The 22,713-nt window shown below is 35.7% G+C and overlaps 3 protein-coding genes across 3 annotated transcripts in view; all 3 read left to right on the top strand.

Moving 5' to 3' along the window:
* Positions 1-10,193: 10,193 nt before the first annotated feature.
* LOC127429695 (odorant receptor 131-2-like) lies at positions 10,194-11,144 on the top strand. The gene has a single exon (XM_051678788.1). The coding sequence runs from the start codon at positions 10,194-10,196 to the stop codon at positions 11,142-11,144; it is 951 nt and encodes a 316-aa protein (XP_051534748.1).
* A 2,809-nt stretch (positions 11,145-13,953) lies between these two features.
* LOC127429574 (diablo IAP-binding mitochondrial protein-like) lies at positions 13,954-17,474 on the top strand. Its single transcript, XM_051678694.1, has 6 exons — positions 13,954-14,173; positions 14,276-14,402; positions 14,995-15,120; positions 15,259-15,369; positions 16,470-16,566; positions 16,678-17,474. The coding sequence occupies exons 1-6, from the start codon at positions 14,046-14,048 to the stop codon at positions 16,881-16,883; spliced, it is 795 nt and encodes a 264-aa protein (XP_051534654.1). The 5' UTR covers positions 13,954-14,045; the 3' UTR covers positions 16,884-17,474.
* Positions 17,475-19,315: 1,841 nt separating this feature from the next.
* LOC127429555 (nectin-3-like protein) overlaps positions 19,316-22,713 on the top strand; it is a 70,542-nt gene continuing 67,144 nt past the window's right edge. The window contains exon 1 of the mRNA XM_051678672.1: positions 19,316-19,535. Coding sequence (XP_051534632.1) covers positions 19,445-19,535 — 91 coding nt within the window. The 5' untranslated portion in view covers positions 19,316-19,444. The remainder of the gene's footprint in view (positions 19,536-22,713) is intronic.

Here is a 22,713-nt window from a genome sequence, read left to right as displayed (position 1 = left end):
GATGCACCTGTATATATATATATATACACACACACACTACTGGTCAAAAGTTTTGAAACACTTATTCTTTATTATAATATTTTTTCTTCACATTTTACAATAATAGTAAAGTCATCAAAACTATGGAATAACATAAATGGAACTATGGGAATTATGTTGTGACTAAACAAAATCCAAAATAAATCAAAACTGTGTTATATTTTAGCATCTTAGAATTTGCAGACATGTACTCTTGACATTTTCTCAACCAACTTCTTGAGGTATCACCCTGGGATGCTTTTTAAACAGTATTGAAGGAGTTCCCATCTATGTTGGGCATTTATTGGCTGCTTTTCTTTATTATTTGGTCCAAGTCATCAATTTCAAAAACTTTTTTTTGTATTACATTTTAGTTTTATAATGAAATAAATTAATATGGTGGCACAATTATATTTTTGTCTACAAAACTAATTTCAAACATTTAAGCATACGCCTTCAGATCAAAAGATTTTTAAGATCTTGAGAAACATTTCAGTCAAGTGTTTCAAAACTTTTGACCGGTAGTGTATATATGTATGTGTATGTATGTATGTGTGTGTGTGTGTGTGTGTGTATGTGTGTATATATGTATATGTGTATATATATATATATATATATATATATATATATATTAGTCTATTTTTCTTTTCAATATTTATTTATTTTGTATTAAATTTTAATTATTTTTTAAAAGTCTTGTTGCTGTTTTGTATTGTTGTGTATTGGAAGCTCCTGTCACAAACACAAATTCCTTGTATGTGTAAGCATACTTGGCAATAAAGCTCATTCTGATCTGATTCTGATTCTGATTCTCTGAGGCCATTAGACGACATTCGGCACTTCAGCTCTGCCTTGGCACTTTTAATATTCCCTTCCAATTCCGCGAGTTTTTGTGCTTTGGATTTTTTGGTGAATGCGGCATGCTGTATGATCTGGCCCATAAGAACCACCTTAAATGCCTCCCAAGCCACGCCCACAGAGGATACTGAGGACCAGTTGGTCTCCATATAGACACTGATTTCAGCCTTTACCATTTGTTGGAATTCAGGATTTTGCATTAGGGATACATTAAAGCGCCAACTATATGATTTCCTTTTCTTCATATGTGGCAACACCTCTAAACACACCAGGGCATCATCTGAGACTAAAATATTTCCAATTGAGCAATCAACGACAGATGAAATGAGGGACTTAGATATAAAAAAATAAATAAATCTATTCAAGAGTAAATCTTATGGACTGATGAAAAAAATGTATAGTCCCTACCAGATGGGTTCAAAAATCTCCAAATACCTATAAGATCTAGATTTTTACACATCCTGTGAAGCATCAATGTTGCTCTAGGGGGCTTGCACACTTTTGCTTCACTATGATCAAATTCTCCTCCCAATATTAGCCAAAATAAGTTGCAAGCCGCTGGGGTGCCAGCGGAATGCAACATCCCTTCAAGATCTATAAAAAAGCCCTGATCATCAACAATAGGTGCATAAATATTAGCCAAAATAAGACTTTGTCCCTGAATTTCATCTAAAACAATAATGACTCTTCCTAATTTATCTTTACTCTGTTTGAGACATTTGAATTGTAGATGTTTACTTATCAGTGTAATGACTCCCCTGCACTTACTCGAGCCAGCACTATAAAAAACATGTCCACCCCATATCTTTCCAAATCTTTCAGCTTCCTGCAGAGAAAGATGCATTTCGTGAAGAAACACTATATCATATTTCTTACGCTTAATAAAAGAAATAACCTTCCTTCTTTTTATGGGGTGCTCCAACCCATTCACATTCCACATTCGACGAGCAGGAACTCTGTGAGCTCACTCGATTTCCAGCTTATGGCTTGCTATGTCGAGCATATTCAGAAAGAGCCCATCCAGGAATTTCACTGTATCCTGTCCCTCTGCTCCCTCAGGGATTCCAACGATATGGACGTTATTCTGCCGGCTACGGTTCTCCATGTCCTCCAACTTCTCCCAGACACGCTCCAAATCCACCTTGGTTGCTAGCGGAGATTAGATAATTCCCTCTCCGATGACTCCAGATAATCAATCCGTTTCTCGACAACCCCCACACTTGTAACCACCTCAGTGAATTTCGCTTCCATAGCAGTGATCGATTGACGTATAATAGCAAGATCTTTCAAGTCAGCAATGACCTTTGTCAGCATTGCCGACATGTTCAGAATCTCTCGCCGCATTTCCCGCACTTCTCCGACTAAATCGACTCCCAGGCTCGCGGCCTCCTCAGGGGCATCAGCTTGACCACGTAAGAGTCTTTTAATGTCTCCAGAGACAGAAGATTTTGAATTCTTTGACATATTGTAACCACCTCAGTGAATTTCGCTTCCATAGCAGTGATCGATTGACGTATAATAGCAAGATCTTTCAAGTCAGCAACGACCTTCATCAGCATTGCCGAAGTGTTCAGAATCTCTTGCTGCATTTCCTGCATTTCTCCAACTAAATCGACTCCCAGGCTCGCGGCCTCCTCAGGGGTGTCAGCTTGAGCACGTAAGTGTCTTTTAATGTCTTCAGAGCCCGAGGATTTTGAATTCATTGACATATTGTAACCACCTCAGTGAATTTCGCCTCCATAGCAGTGATCGATCGACATAAAACAGCAAGATCCTCTAAGTCAGCAATGACCTTCGTCAGCATTGCCGACGTGTTCAGAATCTCTCGCCGCATTTCCTGCACTTCTCCGACTAAATCGACTCCCAGGCTCGCGGCCTCCTCAGGGGTGTCAGCTTGAGCACATAAGTGTCTTTTAATGTCTCCAGAGCCCGAGGATTTTGAATTCTTTGACATATTGTCCTCCTAGAACAGTTATGGAACAGAGTGTATCGAATCTCACCGGTTTATGTCATTAAAAGTGTTAAAACTAGCAAAGTGCGCAAAGCTCGCCGTTCACACATCCGATCCTTGCGTGGCGTCACGTGACCCTCCCAAGATTATTTTATATATATACAGTGGTGTGAAAAAGTGTTTGCCCCCTTCCTGATTTCTTATTTTTTTGCATGTTTGTCACACTTAAATGTTTCAGATCATCAAACAAGTTTAAATATTAGTCAAAGATAACACAAGTAAACACAAAATGCAGTTTTTAAATGAAGGTTGTTATTATTAAGGGAAAACAAAATCCAAACCTACATGGCCCTGTGTGAAAAAGTGATTGCCCCCTAAACCTAATAACTGGTTGGGCCACCCTTAGCAGCAACAACTGCAATCAAGCGTTTGTGATAACTTGCAATGAGTCTTTTACAGCACTGTGGAGGAATTTTGGCCCACTCATCTTTGCAGAATTGTTGTAATTCAACCACATTGGAGGGTTTTCGTGCATGAACTGCCTTTTTAAGGTCATGCCACAGCATCTCAATAGGATTCAGGTCAGGACTTTGACTAGGCCACTCCAAAGTCTTCATTTTGTTTTTCTTCAGCCATTCAGAGGTGGACTTGCTGGTGTGTTTTGGATCATTGTCCTGCTGCAGAACCCAAGTTTGCTTCAGCTTGAGGTCACGAACAGATGGCCGGACATTCTCCTTCAGGATTTTTTGGTAGACAGCAGAATTCATGGTTCCATTTATCACAGCAAGTCTTCCAGGTCCTGAAGCAGCAAAACAGCCCCAGACCATCACACTACCACCACCATATTTTACTGTTGGTATGATGTTCTTTTTCTGAAATGCGGTGTTACTTTTACGCCAGATGTAATGGGACACACACCTTCCAAAAAGTTCAACTTTTGTCTCGTCAGTCCACAGAGTATTTTCCCAAAAGTCTTGGGGATCATCAAGATGTTTTCTGGCAAAAATGAGACGAGCCTTAATGTTCTTTTTGCTCAGCAGTGGTTTTCGTCTTGGAACTCTGCCATGCAGGCCAGGAGTCATGAACACTGACCTTAACTGAGGCAAGTGAGGCCTGCAGTTCTTTGGATGTTGTTGTGGGGTCTTTTGTGACCTCTTGGATGAGTCGTCACTGCGGTCTTGGGGTAATTTTGGTCGGCCGGCCACTCCTGGGAAGGTTCACCACTGTTCCATGTTTTCGCCATTTGTGGATAATGGCCCTCACTGTGGTTCTCTGGAGTCCCAAAGCTTTAGAAATGGCTTTATAACCTTTTCCAGACTGATAGATCTCAAATACTTTCTTTCTCATTTGTTCCTAAATTTCTTTGGATCTCGGCATGATGTCTAGCTTTTGAAGATCTTTTGGTCTACTTCACTTTGTCAGGCAGGTCCTATTTAAGTAATTTCTTGATTGAGAACAGGTGTGGCGGTAATCAGGCCTGGGTGTGGCTAGAGAAATTGAACTCAGGAGTGATAAACCACAGTTAAGTTATGTTTTAACAGGTGGGGCAAACACTTTTTCACACAGGGCCATGTAGGTTTGGATTTTGTTTTCCCTTAATAATAACAACCTTCATTTAAAAACTGCATTTTGTGTTTACTTGTGTTATCTTTGACTAATAATTAAACTTGTTTGATGATCTGAAACATTTAAGTGTGACAAACATGCAAAAAAATAAGAAATCAGGAAGGGGGCAAACACATTTTCACACCACTGTATATATACGAAGCTGAATACCCACTACAACTTGTTTAAGTTGTTGCAATTGTTTTATCTGATTTATTTGCACATTCACATTTCCACCTGCAGTATACACTGTGTATGCTGTACCTTAGGATCAGATCCCTGAGGTTCAGACATGCATCACAGAAACCAGTTGACCAAATCTTTACAGAGTTACTTAAATTCCTATGTGACTAATTATGTGCTTGAAAGGTTGTTAAAAAGGCCATCAGTGGTACTTTAGTGTAATTCGATGTGTTTCCTAATTGTTTGGCAGACCAGCTGATTTGGAAAATGATGCAACCTGCCTGGTAACATGAGGCCAAGTTGCTTAATCCCTTTGCTAATTACACCGAAGCAAGATGCAAAGCAAATGTTTATTTAATGACTTTGCACTCTGATTGGGCTCCTAAGGGACAACTCTTATACACATAGCACCTCATGATGTAATTATGTAAATATGTTAAGTAAAAACACTGGCCCACAGAGAGTGCAGCACCCAAGACACTACCAAAGTTCTGTGAAACATTCTATATCAGTATTTTAAAAAAAATATAATAATAAAAAAAAAAAAAATTAGAGCAAATTATGTGGTTATGGTTTATGTGACATTGCAATACTCACAACAGGTCCTATAGGAGACTCAGACAAAAACACATAGGATCAATTCACAAATTGTTTGATTTTTTCTTTCTTTCTTTCTTTCTTTCTTTCTTTCTTTCTATCTTTTAATTTATTTATTTATTTATTTATTTGATAATCCTTTGGACTATACCATTGGAAAGATTCAGGCCTTTTCTTGAAAATAAATCACATAACATCTTTAAAATGTATTCATCATTCCAGGTTTGCATTACCTTGTGTTCATTTGAACATGGTATAGGATTAAATGGATAGAATAATAACAGAATTTGAAAAACAACATTACAAACTACAAGGAACATTCACAGTCTACAGTCATTGCATTTTACTGTAATATTTTGATGTTTTGTAGCAGAAACTGAATGTAGATGTAGAACAGCTTCGGTTGGCTGAGGTTTTGGTTTCGGAACAAAAGACCTGATAGTATGTTACAGCATACTGTTCAGAATAGTTCACCCACCCTCATGTTGTTCCACAACCTCATTAATTTCCATCAGAATATATTTTAAAGAATGTTGCAATCACTTGGAGCATTTCCAGGAGCAGATGAGTGACTCACACTACATATAAAACAGTTTTATTTACAGTAAAGTATCACATACTGTAGTTAAATTAGATCTTTACATTACATTTTGTATTCCTTCAAATTGTTCTAATTACAGTATTTATTTGGATATAATAATTATTTCGCAAATTTCTAAACAGTTACAAGTGTGATTATTTTACAAATTTAGGTAGGTGGATGGATGGACGGATGGACAGATAGATAGATAGATTGATTCCTAACCTTGAACAGTACCTTGCACCATTAAAAGTTCCCCATATGGACAAACCGAACGTCCAATATTAGTACTAACCACTATTTATTTATTTACTTATTTTTACAAAAGCACAATGTTATCATTTCCTTATGAGTACCAATAGTCCCAATTAACTGTCCCCAATAAGCTGATAGGACTAAGAACATGTTCAGACCAGTCTGAATATTATACACACTGACTATTCAAAGCCGAAAGATACATTATCAGTCAGTCAGTAGTATTGCTTTGTTTAAGGTCAATTCAATTAGTCTATCAATAGCTTCAGGTAAACATGTAACCCTCTGCGAGATAGTTGCAGGTTAAATAAATAAATAAAAACTAACCCATGAGCCCTCAGCTGTACATACATTTCATGATAAGGACATTTCTACCATCAGAGAAATTCAAGATTGCATTAAATACTATCATTTTATGTGAGTCAGTCAGCAGTCAGCCCAGCTCCTACTACAGAGAGTGTAATGTAACCACTATTCTGTAATAACTATTAAAGAGGTCATGACATGAGGAATCAAATTTTCCTTAATCTTTTGACATGTAAGAGATCATTGTACTATAAAAACATACTGTAAGTTTCAGAACTCAAAACTTCCTCATCACTACAAAAAGAGCATTTGTTGAAATCAAGCTGTCAAAACAATTCATTGTCTACTTCCTTCACATTGTGATGTCACACTGTGGTCCACATTTACATCTGACCACCTCCACAACAACACATCAAAGCCTACTTTACCTAGTTACTTCCGTGGCCCTGCCAAGTACCAGTGAGCAGTGAGATGGCAAGGAGAGTGCAGGTCAGTCAAGAGCAGTGAGCCAATCATAAGAGTGGGCGTTTACAGTCAAGCCTTAAAGGAGAAGCAGCACCAAAACTGAGCATTTCTGACAGAGGGTCAGAATGAGGGTGGAAAAAGATCATGTTTTACAAATATATGACTGTTTTATGTGCAAACAAAAACTTTACTAATATTATAAGTGAACCTCAAGGAACATTGTAAAATAATAAAAAAGGCTTTAAATGCTTTACTTTTCTGCCAAACTTTAATGTAATGTCTATAAATAAACTTTGTTTATGGGCTTTTCTCTGCAAATATTATTATGCTGTTTATTCAATAAATTAATCAATGTGTCATGTAATTCATTTGAATATTTTTGTAATAGATTGACATTATAACCAAACATCTAATTCTGCAAAAGCAGGTCCAAAATGCAAAAGAACACAGGGTTGTGTGTGGGATTAGAGACAGACTGAGCTCTCTGAGGTTTTTATTTGCACTATTGAAACCAGTTAGGCAAATGAGCATCTTTACAGAACACCTTATGTCTTTACAGTGTAAATATTTTGAATGAATACTGACCAAGAGAGAGAGAGAGTGCAACACCCATGACACTTCCATGGTTTGGTGAAAAATGTGAGAACTTTTTTTTCTTTTTTAAAAATTTAAATTGTTTCTGGACATGTCACATTTGACTGCCAATTGAAATGTGTTAAAAATACAGATATAATGAACAGTGGCCAATTTGCAAATAAATGAGCAAAACTGTGGTCCATTTAATCCAGTTTATTCTGTGCTGTGATATTGACTACGTCTACATTCAGGCAAACACATTATGCACAAAATGCCTTACTCTTATCTGTGTTGACTAACAGCATGCCACCTCACCACCTCAAGATGTTTTATGGCATTCAAGTTGGACTTTAGTATGGAGAGTCATGGGCCTTGCCAACTGGAACATTAAAAATGCCTTGCTACTGTATGTCTCACAAATGTACCCCTTTTGTTTGCATCGGTTTGCATTATATTACGAATTTGTAATTCATATTGAAAAGTTTGTAATCACTATGACATTTTTAATGTTTTTCAAAGAAACTGATAATTTTATTCACCAAGGTTTGCAGATTTAGGCATTTTATCGGTCAGTTTATTAAGATTTTAATTTGAAGTTTAATTTTACCACATCAAACTTAGATTAATCTATCCATAATAAAAGTTTCAAATCATTTATTGTACCATAAAACTTTTATGTGCTTTTGCCCATTTAAACCTTTTCTTCTTATTTTCAGATGTGCATTTTTTTCTTTGAAACTCTCTGAGACTCTTTGCATCTCAGAGTCTTAAGTGTTTTAGAAGAAACTGGTGTTTAGAGTGTTCTGATAATTGAAGTTGGCAGTTTAGGACATGAAAGTTAGTTAGTTTATCAAACTAGAGACTGTGCTCATCCTCTTGTTGTTGCGCAGCAGGGCCTTCTGTCCAATCCAGTTTGCTTTCTTCTCTCAAGACATTAGTGCAAACTCAAATATGGAATAGCCTCTATATCTAAATCAAACAACAGACTGGTGAATTTCTAGAGAAAACAGTTTCTTTCTGGTCATTTCTGGAACCCAAATTGAACATAAGAAATGCACATGTAGTCAATACTTAAGCAACTGAAAAAAAGGCTTTGTATTTTGATTTCCACTTGCAATTGATTTGAACTAAGTTATTAAGTTCAAAATAGTAACTAATTCTTATTAGTAAAGAAATAAGAACATTTTAAAAGCAAATTAAAACACTTGAATGATTTCTTAAAGAAATAGTTCACCCAAAATTTAAAATTCTCTCATCATTTACCCACCCTTATGCCATCCCAGATGTGAATGACTTTCTTTCATCTGCTGAACTCAAACGAAGATTTTTAGAAGACTTTCTCAGCTCTTTTGGTCCATACCAAGTGAATGGGGGCCAACATTTTGAAGCTCCAAAAATCAGTCAGCATAATCCAAGTAATCCATAAAACTCCAGTATAAATGATCCTCCCTGTTTATTCAATCTCCACTTTAACTTTCACTTTCATGTTTTTCTTGTGTTTTTGGTGATTCACATTTATTGGTACATATCGACACTTACTGGGGCAGGGAGAAGAATTTCTGGCAAAAAAGGACTTAAATATTGATCTGTTTTTCACCCACACCTACCATATCTCTTCTGAAGATATGGATTAAAATAATGGAGTCATATGGATTACTTTTACGATGCCTTTATGTGCTTTTTGGAGCGTCAGCATTTTGGCACCCATTCATTTGCATTGTAAGGACCTACAGAGTTGAGATATTCTTCTAAAAACCTAAATTTGTGTTCTGCAGAAGAAAGTCATACACATCTGGGATGTCATGTAAATGAGTAAATGGGAGGTGAGTAAATGATGAGAGAATTTTTATTTTTGGGTGAACTATCAATTTAAGTATGATGTGTATGGAGTAATGGCTTCTTAAAATAAGGAAAATAAGACTTTCCCTAAAGATTGAATTATAAAATAGTTATTTCTAAGAGTAGTAAAAATTTGCATCATTAATAGTGTTTTGAACTGTATTTAGGGTCAAATTAAATGCTGCTCCTGTGAACGGAAACCATTTAGTTACCATGCAATTATTATTATGCCAATAAACCAATAACTAACTATTTATTTAAAAAAAAAAAAAAAAAAAGAAGAAAGTGTTTACTAAGGATTTGCAAATACAACAAATTAAAATCAAACAAACAAATAAACATTCATATAACAAATGACCAAAGCAATGCAATATATATATAACTTTAAAAAAAGAAAGAGAGGTTTAAAGCAAAAGAGAATTACTAACTGTCAAATTGATTTCATCACAGAATCTGTATATGAGAAGGGCAAATCCAAAGACTGTAAAACTGTTGTGTGGCTAATTTTAGTTGTTTAGGGTTAATGTTTTATTACTGCCCCCCATACTGTACAATTTTAATGTTTTTAAAGCATGCATGTCTGCGCCTTACAGTCTCTATTCCCACCACACAGACAAATCTAAATTTATCTCTAGTTGTCATCAACGTAGCTGGTGTCATGCATTACAATTTTCATACTCTATATAAATGTTTGTTCACAACCCACCTCATCACTTGGCTCATACTGCTAATATTATAGCTGATATATGACCAGGGCTCAAACTATCCAGAGTTACCTTCTGTAAGTTATATTTATGAACTGATTTTTGAACTTTTTGTATTTTATTTTTTTACATCAACCCAGGTAAATATGGCTATTGATAATTATAAAGTAATTAAATGTTCATAATTATTTATTCTCAAGTATTTTGCATATTGCTGAAATGTGTTTTGTCCAATTCTCTCTAAGATCTGCACACAATGGACAGCCACAATGCAAGTGCTGATGAGCAAATGCAACTAATCCAAATTGACCCCATCCGGAGGAAAATATCACTGGCACTGACCCAGATCTTTGTGTGGCCCTTCATCTACCTCATTTTCGTCATGCTCTTAATATTCTCTAGAAAGCAGACTTTCAGAACAGAGACGCGCTATATATTGTTTGGACACTCTCTGCTGGTGGACCTGATGTTTCTCTTTCTGACTGATTTTGTTGTGCTACTGTCATACAATGTTGTTTTAATACCTCTGCGCTTCTGTATCCCTGTCTGCATGCTAATGGAAACAGTCACATCATGTGCCCCACTGACTATCGGTGCCATGTGTCTAGAGCGTTATGTGGCCATTTGTATGCCGCTGCGACATAATGCAATCTCCACATCTAGAAGAGCCTTAATTGTGATTTTACTGATTTGGATCCTGAGCTCCATAAGCCCCTTTGTTGATATGTTTATCCTTGTTAGCACAGCCTCTCATGAATACTTGACTCAACTCACACACTGCCACTATGAGATTATGCTTCCGGAAAGGATTCGTCGCTTTGCCAGGGGTCTATTGTATATTATGGGAATGGTGTTTATCCTCATAATTGAGGTCTTTTGTTATGTCATGATATTCCTTGCTGCACGGGCAGCCTATAGTGACAAGAAATCAGCATCAAAAGGACAGCGCACCATTTCCCTGCATATCATTCAGCTTTTTTTGTGTACTGCGGAAGTTATGTGTCCCTACATTGAAGCTGTAGTGATGCAGTATGACATTCAATTATACCTGACTGTGCGCTTTTTTAATTTCCTGGCATTTAGTATCACTTCCAGAGCAGTAAGCCCTCTTGTCTATGGTTTTAGAGATGAGAAATTCTATGCAGCTCTGGTTTACTATATCAGATGTAAAGTGAATGTTATCTCTGACACAGATAAACATACATGATCTTCTGTTAAAGCCTTTAATGTGGACCATTCAATCAAACTGATATGTGACAGAACTGTATTTTTTTTTTTTTTTTTTTACATTTATGCTTTAAGAGTGCTCGTGATATTTGTAACAGGCCTGAGTCATAATGCCATGTCAAGTAACATTTGTATATCACATATTCTTTAGAATGGAATTTTTTTCCAGTTTTGGTGAACCAAATACATGCTTTAGGGTGGTTAATAAATATTAGATAATGGCTGATGTATTCTACACAAATAATAAAAATGATCCAGAGCATTTTTCTTACCAACAACAAGTGTTGTCTTTGGAAGGATTTGGTATATTACTTAAGGGCGACCTCTGTTGGCTCGATTAAGCATAATGGGTGGAATAGACCCTTGACTAGTGGAGTATACCCTTTTACATTACTTGCTATATTTTCATTCAAATAAACATTTTAATAATTTATTTGAACATGACAAGCATTTTTCTAATTTTTTAGAAATTAAAAGCATTAATATTGTGAAAATGATACAATAACGCAAATGTATTTTCAATAATAACAAAAATGGTTTAGGATGGAGGGCAACAAGTGGATTCTCATCTTTTGAGCCAAGTAAAATGTTATTGTGGAATTAGATTGGATAACTCAACTTGGATTAAAATAATGCCAATGTGTTTACTGAATGTCAATCATTTTTGTAAACAGAAATCCACATATAAGGAAATCTATTAGCATACATTACACTTAGAAAAAGAAAAGTTCAAATGAGAAAATTAGAACATTACACTTAGAAAAAGAAAAAAAAAAGAAATTACTTCAGCAACTAGGAAATTATACAAATAAAAATAAACACATTCTGTCATCTGCAAAACTGGGAAAATATAAATCCACTGTAGATGAAATCCACCTGGCATGACACCTGGCATTATAAATATAATAACATATAGCATATGATATAAAAACGCTGAATAGTGGGTCATTATCTAGTAAAGTTCAACACTTTTGTTAAATTTTCCATCGAGACCTTATGTACACGAGCAGTATTGTGTTGCCAGTTTCACGCTGTACTCATTGCATCTCCTTTAAGGCAAATACTCAATGCACACTGATTTAATACTTATTGCATCTCCTTTAAGGCAAACACACTCTCAAAAAATAGTTAAGCCTATATTTACGAATTGTGTAATCTTTAACAAAATAAAGTTAATTACATTTATTCAAATTGTAATTATTTTTTAAAGATTACGCAAGTCAATACAATGGAATTTTGTTATGAAAGTGAAATGCGTAAATCATAAATAGGCTAAAATAATTTATGAGTGCATATTACCCCTCTTTTACAAAATTATTTACACACTATTTCAAGATATGTTCTTACCAATCAGCAAGTCGAATTATGACATTAGAGAGAAACATCATTTGTATCATTTTCGTATCTCAAAAACGAAACTTTACATTTTAACTATAAGCATATACATATTAGCAACATCATTCAAATAAATGTCACAGTGCAAAAAAGCTGCGCCGACAGTATACATTATGTGTGTGTGTATGTTATATGGCCTTTGCATGCCACTGTTTCTGTGACATGATGCAGCTGTGATTCTTGTGATTTGAACCCTGATCTATAAAAACCCCTTTGTTTATATGTACATTCTTATTACCATTGCTTGAGATAAGTATTGACGAACTCTCCTGAGAGATTTCATCACTTTTTAAAGGTCTTCACTTTGTTGTGGTTATTTGTCTTATATACACTTTTAAGGGTGTTCAAAAGTGGAACAGCTTTGTACCTTCTAAATTCTCCCATATGGACAAACTAAACCCCCAATATGCATGCAGACCAGAATTGTATTTAAATAGAGCAATGAATGAATGAATGAATGAATGGATGAATAAAAAAAAAAACAGCATACTTCCAGTCTCTGAATGCCACAACATGCATTTTTTTTAAATAGTGGTGGTCTAATGTTTTAGGTTATTCTTTCTTTCTTTTTTTATGATAACAAGGACAGAAAAAGTAGTCCCAAACCCAAATAATTGTCTCTCAGCATGTTGATAGGGAACAGTTGAGAAACTTTTCAGACCAATTCACTCTGTCTCTTCAAAGCCAAAAGATAAGTTATTGGTCAGTATATAGTAGGCCTATGGTTTTGTTAGAGGTCAATTGAAAAAGCCTATCAAGAGCTTTCTTCATCTATCGGAGTATGCACTTCGACAAGTGATTGTATCAGTGACTGAAAAGTATGTTATCCTCAAAGTAAAGTAAACAATGTAGGTACAGCCAGGGCTGTAGCTAGAGGGGTGAAAGGTGGTAATGAATCTAGGGGCCCACAGTTCCAGGGGGGCCCCACAACAAATTCTAAACTGTATATTTTAATAGGAAAAAGGCCCAGCGCAATATACAGCCAGGTGCCCCAGAATACGCAGCTATGGACCTGGGTACAGCTCCTTATGTAGTCTTGCTAGAGTATGCCATACCACTGTTTTTTCTTAGCATTTTGACTTGTTTTTCTGCCAAACCCTGTTGAGACGTGCAGAACATGCTGCTCATCAAATCCATATGCCTGAGACATTGTTTTCTTGTTCTCTGAGAGCAATAGGCCCCCATGTACTGCAGCTCAATATGCGCGGTCTAGTGTTTACCTCAACCTTTTATGCTGACGTAGTGTGTAAACGTGCGTCAAACCCTATCGTTCCTTGAACTTAAACCACTAAAATCAAGATTAAAGGTCAGAATAAACGGATCAATAGACCGGTCTTTGCTGGGTCAGAGTCCCTTGGCAATGTATAAATACTGGGGTGCAGCGATCTCAACTTCAGAATGACTTCAAACAAAGATCCAAAGCGAACAAATCTCAAACCAGGAATAAACCCGGTTATTTTTAATTTGTGAAAGACGGTGAGGCAATATGCAGGCATTTAGGAACTGCAGCGTGTGTGTTAGTGGGAGTTTTCTTAAGGGCCGGACCGACTTCCTGCTTGCCCGGAGAAACATGGCAGCGCTGCGGCTGAGTGCGGCATGCGTGCAGCTCCTCAAGTAAGATTGTACTCAGTTTCTCTACTACCTTACTTTTAGTAACGTAAGACAGAAATGTTCTGGAAGGCTATCCTCAGTCTAATTGAGTTTCTTAAATTAAAGGGACAGGGCCAATGCTCTCTGCAGCAGTTCTGTTCACCAGCGTCTCCTGCGTTTGCCCGAGGTGGCGCGATCTAATGCAGTTGCGTTCAGTGTGGGCAGTGGGCTATGTGCGGTTCCCTTTACCCAGGTAACCAAGCTTGCTATACACAAGTGTAGAATTAGTGGTGCCCGTAAACTACGTGCAAGCAAGCATCTGGTGAGCTTGACTATGGCAAGCCGATTTAGCTTTTAATGCTTACAGAGTTACTCTTTGTAATTGCATTTTTACTAGTAACATTTCAATTAGAGAGCTCTACAATAGATTTTCAACTAATAAGTATTGCAGAAACAGACCTCTCTATTTAAATTTTTACTAGTAAGAATGCTGTAGAGCTCTACAATTGAATTATAGTTTCTACTAGTAAAACCTCCAATTAAAGATATCTACAATTGTTTTTCTTAATTCATTTGCAGAGCTCTCTAATTGTAACACTTACTAGTAAAAATTAAATTGAAGAGCTCTATAATTAAAAATAAATGTGAATCAATGGAAACATGACAAGTTTATATTCAATTGTTAAGCTCAATTGACTAGTAAACAAATTCCATTAGAGATCTGTAATTGTTTTTCTTATTAGTAAAAAATGCAATTATTGAGCTTCCTTAGCTTGACAATGTGCATTGTGTACATTTCTGTTGTGACAAGTTATAGATGTTAAAACGTATTGTTTTCTCTACAGCAAATGGAAAACCTCTCACATGAATCCCTGATCCGCCGGGCTTCCTGTTTGGTCACAGACAGTGCCAACACGTACCTCTCTCAGACCACAATGGCCCTTGTGGATGCCCTCACACAATATGCCAAAGTAAGATATAAACACTGCAGCATGAACCAACTGTGTAATCATAAAAACTTGTTTTAGTTTTTTATCTTGTGTTGTCATTGCATTCTAGTTTTTAACAGAAATATTTTAAGTAATTTTATCATTGTATCTGTTCCTTAGGCACTACATACACTCATTGCCCTTCAGAAACAATATATATCCTCAATAGGAAAACTCACCCTTGCGGAAGAGGACAGCATTTGGCAGGTGATCATTGGCCAACGAGTGGAGGTAAATTTCTTGCATATTTGTTTCCTTTTTGTAGTTCTTTAGTTCTATCTAAGTGTTTCTCTTTTCAAAAGACTTGGCCTAGATTAGTGGTTCTCAACAGGTGGATTGTGTCCCAAAAATGTGTCGCAGGTCTGTTCTGACAGGGTCGTGGACAGCAAGGGGAAACCCATGCTAAATGCAAATAATAAAAGTACTGCTAACCATATAATCGTGCATGGTTATGATAGAAAAATAGTTTTCCCATATTTTTGTTGTTGTTGATGTCAAAGGCTGTGTGATCAAAAAACTCGATCAAACTGTACAGTAGTTTGGCATATTTAAAATACAGCCCAGACTACATAAAATGGTTTTTGCCAACCACAATTTATTTTGTGAAGTGAATTATTTGCTGCCGAAAGCATTGTGTTGGGATGCCGTTTTTCCTAATAATAATTTTTGTTGAATTGACTCAAATTTAGATCATACAATAAGACAGCTCAAATAAAAAGATTAGAACCAATTCTATGTCAATCATTAAATAAACTTAATTCTTCACTAAAATGCATATATATTTGTACTTCAGTTGCACATGTACAAGGTGGACTGAAATAGTCAACAGGGTCCACTTTGACCAAAGGGAACACAGATCACCCTAATGGTATCATCACACGAAACAACTATTTGCAACAAAACAACATAAATAATTCTACAAAAGAGCTAAAACCTGAATAAATTCTTAATAACAACTCTTTAATGCCCCCATAAGTTCCCTTTGACCAGGGAAACATAATTAAATAATGCAAGCGCAAGGGATTATGGGTATTCCCCATAGCCTCAATTTTATACTCAATCGTTTGAGTTAACACTTAAAATCTTAAGTCTACAGATTTTTAAGATAACTACTGTAAGTTCAAGGAACAGATATTTGAGTTACAAGTAATGTTTAATTAAGGCAACATTTTGTCAATAATGACAATATCAGGATTTACAGTGCATGGCTTACATCATGATTTTCAAGACTACTAACAGACCTTGTTAATATTTTATGGCTACTTGAAGAGGAAATCAGTTTGACTTCACTGAGAATTACAGAACTTACAATGTAACTTTTTTTTGGTTAGGTTGGTGATAGACTTGAAGAATGTAGACGCTTTGAGTCAAACTGGATGAATGCCATTAACATCTGTGAGTTATCAGTAGAAGCAGCCAACAGTTCAGGTGTGTTTTTGAATCATTTGCATAAAACTTGTATACATTTTGTATATTTCCTCTGCAATCTAAAAAAAATGGTCTTGTCTGTAAACTGATTCAGCCCTAATATTTTTGCAGGAGCTGAACATACAGGTACAACCACAAAGACTAATCTGCAGGTCGCACAGTCCAAAGTGGAGGAGGTTAGACAGATCTCAAAAGATGCAGAGAAAAAACTGGCAGAAACTAAAGCGGAAGAAATCCAGAGAATGGCCGAGTATGCCTCCAGCATTAACATACATGACCTGGGGGATGTTCCAGAGGCATATCTTCGTGAGGACTAAAATAAAAGTGGAACAAAAAGAACAAATTCTTTTTGAATTAATAATTCTGTTGCAAGCAGTAAATCTCTCGATGAATCCAGAATGCACCTTGATGTGAAATTGCAGAGAGTGCTGGTTATGGAATGTTCAGACGTGTATGCTTTTAAAGGCTTTATTAAATCAAGTTGTGGTTAGTATTTATAGATTGCCATTTTTAGCAAGGCAAAGATTGTATTATTGTATGACATATGCCATTACAGTCATTACAGTCTATTTTAGCAATAGAGCATCTCAAGTTTAATTTATAAAAAATAAAAAATAATAAAAAGTGATTGATAATGCAGCTTGTAAAATACATGGAAAGTGAATGTAGAACAGAACCAAAGATTACTTGGAAATCACATTGATTTGATATTTATGTGCATGTATATATTTTCCATATTTAATGTTTGTTTACTTTTAGATGTGCAATTGTATTGTGTTAATGCAACACTGAAATTATATTGCAGGACTTTGTGGTGTTAAATTGTATATTTCTACTAAGTTGCAGTCAGTATTGTTTTATATTTTTTAAAGAACATGTAATAAAACAACTGTTATTTATTACCCTAATTGATAAATGGCAATTTTATTCAGAACAGTTTTTGTAAAGTGTGAATTTCAATACATTTTCTTGAGCTGAATTGTCCTGTCTGTTGTGAGTGTGTACTGACATGTTTTGGGGGGCAGTGTGATTGCCTTATGGAAAGTGCAATGCAAAAGTAATTTGTATTGAATTGATTAGAATTAAAATTAAAGCTGAAGTCTTTTTATTTTTTAACAGTGAATCTCAGTAAACCCACATGCAAAAACTTAAATTATGCTAAAAGAGATTTCATTTTCTTTATACAACATGTTCATTTTTTATTTTTTTGGTGAATTCATGCAATACATACAGTATGTTTGTATATATATATATATATATATATATATCTATCTATCTATCTATCTATCTATCTATCTATCTATCTTTCAGGGTCATATTTACCCAGCCCTGAGCACATTTGACAAAGACAACTTCAGATGTGTACTCTTCACCAGCAGGTGGCAATGTCATGCTATTTATGGAAAAGGATACTCTTTGGAAGTGTGGATTGTTCTACACATGCTAAAAATTAAATAAAAAAATTAGGTCTAATCTAATGCCACCAGTTAAATCTGTCCTTCCTCTTTTACATCAACTTTAATCCATAGTAACCTATTAAACACCCATTTAAAATGTAAAACAAATGTGCATCAGAAATATTTAAGTGTGAAGTAATAAGAACTTGCACTAGGTTCACAGTCATTCCTTACAGGTAAAAAAAAAATATGGTAAAGTTATGACATTAAGAACAGGGCTAAAAGAGCTGGCTTCAAAAGTTTAAAAGTTTGACTTTTTTACAATTTGATACTGTAGGTCCAAAATTGATTTAACGCAAGTTTCTCATAAGAGATGTTGGAGATATTTAAAAAATTGGCTGTCTTGAAAACAACAAGCCTGACCTGACCTGACCTGACCTCAGTTAGACAGTTCCATATCTTTAGCATTAGGGATGCAACCTTACTTTCCTACAGGCATGAATTAATTCTAATCATTAAGGTTGGACATTATTTACACTGAAAATCCCTAAAGTCATCAATGAATAAAATATTTTACTGCGTGCAACACTTCCCAGATGTTTTTGCATTTCAGTGAGACATAAGTCACATACATTCAGAGGGGTGCCAATAAAAATAATTGATTGGTGTAAATGGCACCACTCAGCTGGGAATTTATCACTCTAGGGAGATCATAAATAAAACACAAGGATCATGGAATGTGTCCCTAGCATGGCTCATGCTTTAATCTGAATGAACTGGGTGACATTCACTGAGAGAATATATATCTAACCCTGAGTCAAGTAGTTAAAAGATAACTCGTTTTGCAGTGACACACAAACTACTGCAGAAGCAACTGCATTCTAAAGCATGGCGACATTAACTAATTTGAGGAATTTATTTTCTCTATGTGATGACTGATCGATTAGCTTCAGAACCTTACTATCCCGGAATACTTTTTTTTTGTTTACATTTCTGTGTAGCCTTATATTTGTTTATCCATTGCAAGTGGCTCATGCATTACCAGACAACAGTTAAAAAATATATAGCTAAACTGGATGGCTGATCTTAGCTGGTTTAAACTGGTCTCCCAGCCAAACTAGTGCTAAACTGGTTTAGCTGGGATGCCAGCTGATCTTCCAGTCTGACCAGCTAAAAAGTGCCCAAACACCCTTTAAAACAAGTGGAGCAGTCTGACCAGGCTGGGTGACCAGCTAAGACTAGCCAACTACCAATTGGTTTTAGCGGGGGGTGGGGTTTCCAAAGCTATTTATAATGTCAATATAACTGGCCTCTGATTGAGAGTAAATCGTATAACTGCATTGCAATGCTCCTCTGCATTGATGACCGTTTATTTCTAGTCGGACTAAACGGTACCGCCCACGCGTGGTCCGGCAGCTGAAGCTTCAGACAGCGAGTTGATTCAACGAGGAGGAACTCAGCTGCGCCTGCAGTCAGAAATCATGGCAAAGGAAATAAGACACATCTTTGGGAATTGCCAATTTTTCCTCGGACTGTCGCCTTTCCCCTGCGTTCTGTTTTGCGTTTTTACTGGTGGGTACTTTTCCTTTTTCAGAATGAAGGTCAGTCATCTTGAATTGGACTCTTAACTTTACAGCTAACGTGCAAGTTTTTGGTGGAAGTAGTGATCGAATTGGAATGGGATGTGATCGTGTGTAAATATATAAATGATGATCCGAAAAGCTGACACTGAAGAACTTGTTATTGCCAGTTTAATCACTGTTAGTTGTTATTATCAACTAATAAGGGTTTTTACTTAAAACTAGTACTCATCTTGGTTTAAGATGACTATTAAGATTGCAAGAGTGTCCAAGTATATTGAAATCGGTAATGCATTTGTATTTACATTTATATTATTATATGAAACTTAAAGATTGAAACTTAAAGATTTAAACGTAGCCTATAATAAAATGCACGTAAAATTGTATCATGTAATATATATATATATATATATATATTACATTAAAAGTTGTTTCTCGATATTAACATGAACATTAGTTTTGTATAATGAGCTAATGTACTAAATACTAATTGTATTTTCATAAATAAACATTGACCAAGATAAATGCTGTAATAAATGCTGTAAAGACAAAACAAACATTGTTCATTTTTAGTTCATGTTGCCTTATGCAGTTTCTTATGTTAACAAATAGAACCTTTTTTTCTGTATGCTCCATATTTTTTATTATTAATAAAAAAATAATAATAATTTGCATCTGCATTGCAATGAATTTTAATAGAGATATGACAAGATACAACTTTGTTATTATCAAACTATCAATCAATGGCAACACAGCTTTATATTCCATTAGGGTAACATAATTGGTTGCACAAGTAGTCAAGTAGAGAAGATTACAATTCCACCGTCTCATGTATAGTGTGTAGGGAAACACTCAGACTGATGAACCAGAATCAAAAGTTTGTAAAATGGCATGCTTGCTTGTGTACATCTGCTGAGAAACACGTGAAGGTTTGGGTGTGTTTAGGCAAGGAATGGAGGGCATACTTCTGCACCCGAGAGGAAAAGAGGAAAAGGACTGCAACCGCAGAGTCTGGAGGTATTGACCTGTTGTTGGGCACTCTGCCAGGGACTCCCTCCACTTATGTTGCTTTAAATATTAGGTTAAAATAGAAGAATCTCCATTTCTGCACCTTAGAAAAACACTGCAGGAGGAAGTGGTCTGTTAAACAGAATGACTATAATCATACCATTTGTAGCCCAATTGGAAGGGTGGAAAGATGAATGCAGTGAGCAACTTTAACTGTATAACTTACATAAAGCATCTGCAAAATGGTTGGCACTGTTAATGTCATGGTAGTTTGTTTTTACAGACCAGCTACTAATGTAGGACTTGTATCAGTTAAACAAGAGACATGCTGATTATAAAGTACATAAGTACTAAGGAACATAAGTGAACGTAGAATTAACTATTTACCATAGTATGACAGACTATGTTGCACATCACTGATTTGAGTTTAGCAATATTTATGTATTTGGACATTTGTGTGTGAAAGCTTAAATTAATCCAATGCAATCTGAAACTTTGGTTGCAGGACATCTTTGTGCATGCAATGAGTATTAAAACACAAAGAGTATATTTTATTACTCGCTTATCTAAGGTGAACTGTCTGGATATAGTAGGTGAATGTTTAGCCTTTAAGGCAATAATTGTGTTTTGTGTGCATGAGTGTTTGTATCACAAAGTCTATGTCATTTTAAGAGAGAATGATACTTAATCAAAGTGTTTTATAGAGGTGTGGCGAAATCAGCTGTTTACCTCCAGCAGAGAATATGTGAGTCAGCAGCAGGGCAGTGGTCAAGTGTCTTTCTTTCCATATTTTAAAGAATAGATTTAGAAAAGAGGCCATGTCATATTGCTTTCAATACAGTCACTATCGGCTAAGGACATATGGGTTGATTCTGGGTCACATAAGGACAGAGAGGGTATAGAGGGTGCCTGTGATTGTCTCACTGTGATTGAAAGATTGAGAGAGAGTTAATGTTATGGAAATACGGTCAGCAAGTGTCACCCTGATCGGGCAAATTGGAAGCATTTTGCATGCTCAGCACCTACAAACAGCAACCTCACTTTGAGGGTTGCACATCATGGAGGCAATGCATTACAAGAATATTGGTTAGCCTATGTTATTTCATTGTTGCATGATGAATGGGTTAGTCATATTGTGATTTAGTTTTTCATGTCTGTTGACTTTCCACTCCGAAAGTACTTAAAGGGATAGTTTACCCAAAAATGAAAAATCTGTCATTATTTTCTCACCTTCATGTCTTTCCAAACCTATTTGCTTTTTTGTCACGTAACACAAAAGGAGATATTGTAAAAAATCTTCAAGCAGGTCTTTTCCATACAACAACTGTTCATAGTGATCTTGTCAATTAAGCTTGTACTTAAGCTCCTGGGGCCGGCTGCACCAGCTATACCTACATTACAACTTAGCCTAGTTGTGGCGTAAATGGGCACTATGTCACAATTTATACACTACTAAATATTTGAGCATTGCACCATTAAATTTAGGTAGGACATAACCCTACGTATAAACTAAATATTTACAGAAGCCTCCAACCAGGAGTAACGGATGGAATAAAAAAGCAGACTTATATTTTATGACATCAGTGAACTAATTTTTTGCATGACAAGCTCCAATCCTTTCGACATATATATGATGAGGTTGGCATCTATACTCGTTTACATTTACGGGAGAAAACATGTAAAAAACTTACCTCTTCAGCATGAACCCGATCTAACGGTGCACTTTCCTGTGTACGGTGTCAAGTTTCAACATATACGATATATATAAGATATTAAAATGAATAAATGTCTATTTTTCCAGCCTGTTGTATAAGTAATTATTTATTTATTGTCCCTTATTCATTTTAGATACAGTTATTAAATATTGTTATTTACATAGGCTAAATATATCATTAATGAAATCTTATTTTATTACGTATCATATATTAATGGGGATATAATTTATTACAGCTGACAGTTACATGAGCAAACAAGGTTTGAACATCAACCGTAAAAACTGAAATGCACGGCTTTTTAATTCTTCTGTGTACAAATCTGAAGGCTGTTTATTGGATCAATACAGGCAAACATCATATTATGCAACTACGCATTACTTTACGGGAGCGCTTACGACCTACTAGTTAAGTCTTGCCGTAAGAACAGGTGGGACAACCAAATTAAGC

Source organism: Myxocyprinus asiaticus, chromosome 39 (assembly GCF_019703515.2).
Source record: "Myxocyprinus asiaticus isolate MX2 ecotype Aquarium Trade chromosome 39, UBuf_Myxa_2, whole genome shotgun sequence".
In the NCBI taxonomy this organism is placed as follows: domain Eukaryota; kingdom Metazoa; phylum Chordata; class Actinopteri; order Cypriniformes; family Catostomidae; genus Myxocyprinus; species Myxocyprinus asiaticus.
Note: the sequence above shows the minus strand (reverse complement) of the source record. Positions and strands in the feature narration are given on the sequence as shown.